The sequence below is a fragment of the Symphalangus syndactylus genome, chromosome 5 (genome assembly GCF_028878055.3).
Source record: "Symphalangus syndactylus isolate Jambi chromosome 5, NHGRI_mSymSyn1-v2.1_pri, whole genome shotgun sequence".
Taxonomy (NCBI): domain Eukaryota; kingdom Metazoa; phylum Chordata; class Mammalia; order Primates; family Hylobatidae; genus Symphalangus; species Symphalangus syndactylus.
In genome coordinates, this window is record NC_072427.2 from 44074281 (window position 1) to 44080617 (window position 6337).

The 6337-nt window shown below is 47.4% G+C and overlaps 1 protein-coding gene across 1 annotated transcript; it reads left to right on the forward strand.

Moving 5' to 3' along the window:
• The first annotated feature begins 592 nt into the window (after positions 1 to 592).
• Positions 593 to 2792, forward strand: C2CD4B (C2 calcium dependent domain containing 4B). Its single transcript, XM_063638949.1, has 2 exons — positions 593 to 1393; positions 1558 to 2792. The coding sequence occupies exon 2, from the start codon at positions 1598 to 1600 to the stop codon at positions 2696 to 2698; it is 1101 nt and encodes a 366-aa protein (XP_063495019.1). The 5' UTR covers positions 593 to 1393; positions 1558 to 1597; the 3' UTR covers positions 2699 to 2792.
• The last annotated feature ends 3545 nt before the right edge of the window (positions 2793 to 6337 follow it).

A 6337-nucleotide genomic window follows, 5' to 3' on the forward strand; every position in this document is an offset into this window, starting at 1 on the left:
GAAGCAGTCCCAGTTCTTGATCTTAGGACTTTTATTTTATTTTTCATATATTCATAATAGACTCCTGAAATGCCCCTCTGGTTGAGCTGCCCCAGTCCTTGCCCACTGAAAACCCATAAGTCTATTAGGGGAGACAAAACTGTAAACCGAAAATTCCAAAGCAGCCTGCGAACTGCAACAATCGTGGCCCCTAGATGTAGGAAGGAAATGAGGAGGGACTGAGGAACTGGAGCAGGGGAGTTGGGTGAAGGCACCTGAAAGGGACGATGCGTGGGCTGAATTACAGAAAATAAACAGGAGTTCCTATATAAAGAAAAAGCAGAGAAAAGGCATTTCAGATCACAGGAAGCATCACATGCAAAGCCAAAGAAACAGGAAATTGCTAGTTCCAGCTTCTGCCATTAACTGGCTCTTTTTAACCTTTCTGGAATTTCCTCAGGTCCCTCTGGGATTTCAGTCTTCTCATCTCAGAAAATGAAGATCGGGGGTGGAAAGAAGGAATCTAGATTTCGGGAAGATGCTTTCTAACTGGATACCTCCGTGCTAGAGCAAAAAGAAAAGGGGTAGCTTTAAAAACGTCAAGTGTTATTTTAGGGCACGAGCCAGAAGCCCTATGTTTTGTGACTATCAAGATGACAGGCAGAGCCTGCAGCCATTCAGAAGCTTTCTCCACTTGATCTTAGCCAAAAGGCCATGAAGCGATCAGAAATTTTCTCAACGATTAATTTACCCACTTCACCAGTACTTAGGGCATGGACTGAGCCAGGGCCTATGCTATTGAAAAGACCACAGTCTAGCAGAGGGAGACAGACAGTAAATAAGTAAATGAACACTTGGAAACCATATTGGTCTGCACACTGAAAGTGCGTGGGGACAGGAAAACAGAAGCTCCCAGGACGCGCAGGTCACGTCCAGGTCACATGCAGGGCGAGTGACGGTTTATCTCCTAGCCAAATTAACTTCCTGTTTCCTCATCCAGCCTCACCTTCTCCAAGAAGCCGAAAACATTTTCAGCCGCCAATTTTTCCTTGGCAGGACGACAGGGTGCCCTCTCTTCACCTGCAATCTTTCCCAGGCCTTGCCTGGGGCTCCACGTACTCACTGCAAATGCAGGTCCCAGAGCTGACCACAAGGTGCCTGCTCCCGCGACAGCTTCGCGCAGACCTGAGCGCCCAGTGCATGCAGAGCTCCCGGCGTCGTGGGAGAGGGTGGCGGGAAGGCGGGCTGTGCAGCACCTCCGGGTTGGGCCGCGGAGGCTGGGCGGGACTCAGCCTACCGTATAAGAGGGGAGCGCCACTGTCCCGGTCGCAGTACTGAAGGTGGCGCCCAGCAGCGGCCTAGAGGCTACCGGCACTGAGCTTGCAACCAGATCCAGAGACACTGAAGAAGAAAGGTCTGAAGCGGGGCTGATTTGTGGGTGCAGGAGAGCAAGGCTGGAACTGGTCTGGGGTCTTAAACACGTCGAGACGTTTACAGGGTCTGGGGGAGGGATCCAGCCGCGTCGCGGGGCTGCAGCAGCTCCAGGCGCCCAAACTCAGCAGCTTCTCTCCCCGGCAGGCGCACCTCTTCTCGCCACTCCTAGCCCCAGCCTCCAAGGATGCGGCTCCTCGAGAAACTCTGCTCCTCGGCCGCAGGCAGCTCCGCGCCGAAGCCCGCCTTCGCCAAAGTGCTCACGCCGAATCGCATCCCCGAATTCTGCATCCCGCCGCGGCTGCCGGCGACTTGCGCGCTCGAGTCTCCAATCCAGGCCGCCGCCGTGCCCCGGCGCTGCGCCGCTGAAAGCGACCTGTGGCCCCGCGCGGCAGACGAGGACGCCGGCCTCACGGACTGGGACCCGCGCTCGCAGGCAGCGCTGTCACTGCCGCACCTGCCCCGTGTGCGCACCGCCTATGGCTTTTGCGCGCTGCTCGAGAGCCCGCACACGCGCCGCAAAGAGTCGCTCCTGCTCGGGGGCCCGCCCGCGTCCCGGCTCCGGGCCCACACCTACGGCGGCGGCGGCGGCGGCGGCCCGGACGCCCCCCTGGGGACCCTGTGCGGCCCGCGAGGTCCAGGCCCAGCCACCCCCGCGGCCCCCGGGGGTCCCCGCCTGCCCCAGGACGCGCTCGCTCCGCGGCGCCGCCGCTGCCGCCTCCTGCGCGTCCCCGACGGGCTGCTGAGCCGCGCGCTGCGGGCCGGGAAGAGTCGCCGCCCGGCCCGTGTCCGCTCCGTCTCCAGCGGGAACGAGGACGAGGAGCGCCGCGCGGGCTCCCAGTCCCCGGCCCGGAGCCCCTCCTCCAGCCCGCCGTCATCCAGGACCCCGCTTCCTGAGCGCCTGGAGGCCGAGGGCACTGTGGCTCTGGGCAGCGCTGGCGACGCCCTGCGCCTGGCCGCTGAGTACTGTCCGGGAACCGGGCGCCTCCGCCTCCGGCTGCTCCGCGCCGAGAGCCTGGCCGGAAGTGCCTCCGGGCCCCGCGCCGTCCGCTGCCGCCTCAGCCTCGTCTTGCGGCCGCCGGGCACCGCGCGTCGGCAATGCAGCGCTGTGGTGGGGCGCAGCCGCAAGGCCTCCTTTGACCAGGACTTTTGCTTCGACGGCCTCTCGGAGGACGAGGTGCGCCGCCTGGCCGTTCGCGTCAAGGCCCGGGATGAGGGTCGCGGCCGGGATCGGGGCCGCCTGCTGGGCCAGGGTGAGCTGTGCCTGGGCGCGCTCCTGCTGCTCTGAGGGCCCAGCCCTCCCCCGGGGCGCTCTGCCCTGGAGACTCCGGACACTGACAGCCGCCGTTGTACAAAATAAACGTTATTTATTTTTTTATTTATGATATTGCTTTATTGACGTTTTACTTCTTCACCGTCCACATTTGTCATCGTTTATTGGTAGAGAAGAAAAAGATAATGACTCCCTGTTCTGTTCACAGGACCTCCATGCCTATTTCCAGACCATTTTTTGCATCCCAAGGAAAAATTGGTTAGCTTGGGACTGGGAGAGAAAGGAAGTACACCCATCTGCATTGTTTTTCATTCTTTCCGGTTTCCTATCAATGTTAAACAGTTTTTTTAAAAATAAAGCAAGTTATTCATTCAGAGTCATGCCCAACGTTACGATTCATATACACAGCTTTACATATTGATGCGGTATAGGTAACATCCTATTCTGTGTGTGCGCACGCGCACACATCAGAGTGAGACACTTCTATTATAAGGATGTATACCCTGGTAGGAAGAAAATTCTTTTGTAGAAAGAACAGGTTTCTTTTGGAAGTGAATTTTTCAAAAATTGCTGAGGAAAACAAGGGAAGTGGAGGACCTTCCAATAGATGGTTATGTAGGGAATAGCTATTCCTGGGATCTCTCTCTTCCTTACCTAGGAAATCTTAGAAAAGAAATCTTTCTTGCCTCTGTAAACAAGGTGATACTTTTTGTGGCATTTTCTCACCTAGCTATGTATCTAATTACACAGTAATTAGCTTTGCGGTAGGATTTCCTAGATGAGTTAAAAAGTAAGTTGTCAGTTTCTTGAACACTGGGTTCTAGAGAGTGTTTTTAAAAATCCAATTGATTTTCATTTGTTAATTCAACAAATAAACCTAAGTCCACTGGAAACTGATTATACCCAAGAGAACTTACCCTGGGCTACAGGAATCCACCATGTAGTGGAAAGCACAATGCAGTGGGAGGCAGATACAGAGTTCAATTTTTTTTTTGCCACTTTTCCGGACTAGGGCAAATCAGTTATTCTCCCTGAGCCTCATTTTCTCCATCAGTGAAAAGGGAGTAATATCTACCTCACAGGGTTTTGTGAAGATATGCCTTAATATCCAAATAACCCTTGAATACATGTGAAATATGATAGCAAACCTGAAATGCTTGCACTGTACTGTTGAATAGTGCTCAATAATGTTGCAGAGAATGAACTCTTTCAGGTCTTCTTTCTTTCCAGTTGTTTCTCCCTGCTCCTGCAGTGGAGCTTGGCAAAGGTAGGGCTACCTGACACTGAGGACTTAGAAAAGCCAGGAGTGGGAATGTAGAACGCTTCAGTATCTCCATGGTAAATTTCCCCATAAGCAACAGTTTGCACTCATTCTATATCAGAAATTCCTTCTGCATTGTTGTTGCAATAATGAAGTCTGGGTACAAATTTGATCAGACTAAATAAAAATCCTGGATTTTAAATATTATTTCAAAGTGAACGAATTAGACTTTAAAAATAATCTCATCAAACTACTTCTGAAATTGAGAAAACATCACAGAGATGACTTGCCCAAAGCTATACAGCTAATGTGCATAGCTGAATTCAAACAAGAACCAAGTGTCCTGACTTCTCCAGAAGACTGACCCACCCTTGTGGGTCAGAGGAGGTGAGGCCAGTGTGTTGGAGGGAAGTATTCCAAGAAGAGGCTGTTCAACCTATGTATTCATTTATTTATTTAGTAGAAATGGAATTAGCTTCGTTCTGTAGACTTCAGAGAACATAATGAAGATGACATATACATAAAGACTTGTCATGCCTTTTCAGAGTGCTCAATTTAACAAAAATGAAACTTCATGTAAAACATTGACTTCTTAAAATAGGTAAAGAATCTGGAATGAACTCGGGAGGCTGAGGCAGGAGAATGGCGTGAACCCCGGGGGCCGGAGCCTGCAGTGAGCCGAGATCGCGCCACTGCACTCCAGCCTGGGCGACAGCGAGACTCTGTCTCAAAAAAAAAAAAAAAAAAAAAAGAATCTGGAATGAGCACTTGATGAAATACAACATTTGCTTGTGACTGATTATATATTTATATAAGTTTATATATTTATATAAATATAAAAATATATATAATGTCAGGATCACCGAAATCTAAAAGTGACATCAGCAAGATGGCTGACTAGAAGTGGCATACAGTATTTCTCCTGTGCTGGGCTTATTTCATTTAACATCATTTTCACTAGGTTCATCCACCTTGTTGCAAATGACAGGATTTCATTTTTTATGGCTGAATAGTAATCCATTGTGTATAAATACTAAATTATTTGATCTATTCATTCCTTGGTAGACACTTAAGTTGATTCCGTATCTTAGCTAGTATGAATAGTGCACCAATTAAGATGAGAGTAAAGATATCTTTTCAACATGCTGATTTCCTTTCCTTTGAATATATACCCACTGGAGCCTATGGTAGTTCTATTTGCAAATTTTTGAAGAATGTTTGTCATCTTCATAATGGGTATATTAATTTACATTCCCACCAACAGTGTTTAAGAGTTCTGCCTTCTCTACATTGTTGCTAGCATTTGTTTTTTGTTTTTGTCTTTTTGATAATAGCCACATTAGCTGAGGTGAGGTGGTACTTTATTGTGATTTCAATTTTCACTTTCCTGATTAGTAATGCTGAGCACTTTTTTATCTACCTGTTGGCTGTTTGTATGTCTTCTTTTGCCCATTTTAAAATCAGATTATTTGGATTTTTAAATTTATTTGTTTGCTATTGAGTTGTCTGAATTTATTATGTATTCTGGATATTAACACTTTGCCTGATGCATAACTTTCAAAATTTTCTCCCACTCTATAGGTTGTCTCTTCATTCTGTTGATTGTTTCCTTTGCTGTGCAGAAGCTTTTTAGTGTGATGTAATTTCATTTGTCTATTTTTTCTTTTGTTGCCTATGTTTTTGAGGTCCTATCTAAATAATTCTTGCCCAGACCAATGTCATGAAGTTTTTCCCTTATGTTTTCTTCTTGTAGTTTCACAGTTTGTGATCTTACGTTTAAGTTTGTAATCCATTTTGAGTTTAATTTTTGTATGTGGTGAAAGATAGGGGTCTAGTTTCATTCTTCTGCATGTTCATATCCAGTTTTCCTATCACCACTTATTAAAGAGACTGTCCTTTCCCAATGTGTCTTTTTGGCACCTTCATTGAAAATCAGTCGTAAATGTTTGGACCTATTTCTCGATTGCCTATTCTGCTCCATTGGTCTATGTGTCTATTTTTATGCCAATACTATGATGTTTCGGTTATGACAACTTTGTAGTATATTTTGAAGTCATGTAGTGTGATGCCTTCAGCTTTATCCTTTTCCTCAAAATTTCTCTGGCTATTCAGGGTCTTCTGTGGTTCTACACAAATATAAGGATTTTTTTTCCATTTCTGTGGAGAATGTCATTGGTATCTTGATAGGGATTGCATTCAATCTGTAGATTGCTTTGGACAATGTGGGCATTTTAACAATATTAATTATTCCAATCCATGAACACAGGATATGTTTTCATTTCTTTGTGTCCTTTTCAATTTCTTTCGTCAATGTTTTATAGTTTTCATTGTGGAGATCTTTTACCTCCTTGGTTGAATTTATTCTGAGGTTTTCAAGCATCATTTAAGTTCTC

Bases quoted from the DNA above. Each gene is read 5' to 3' on its own strand.
- C2CD4B (XM_063638949.1), top strand. From the start codon at position 1,598: ATGCGGCTCCTCGAGAAACTCTGCTCCTCGGCCGCAGGCAGCTCCGCG.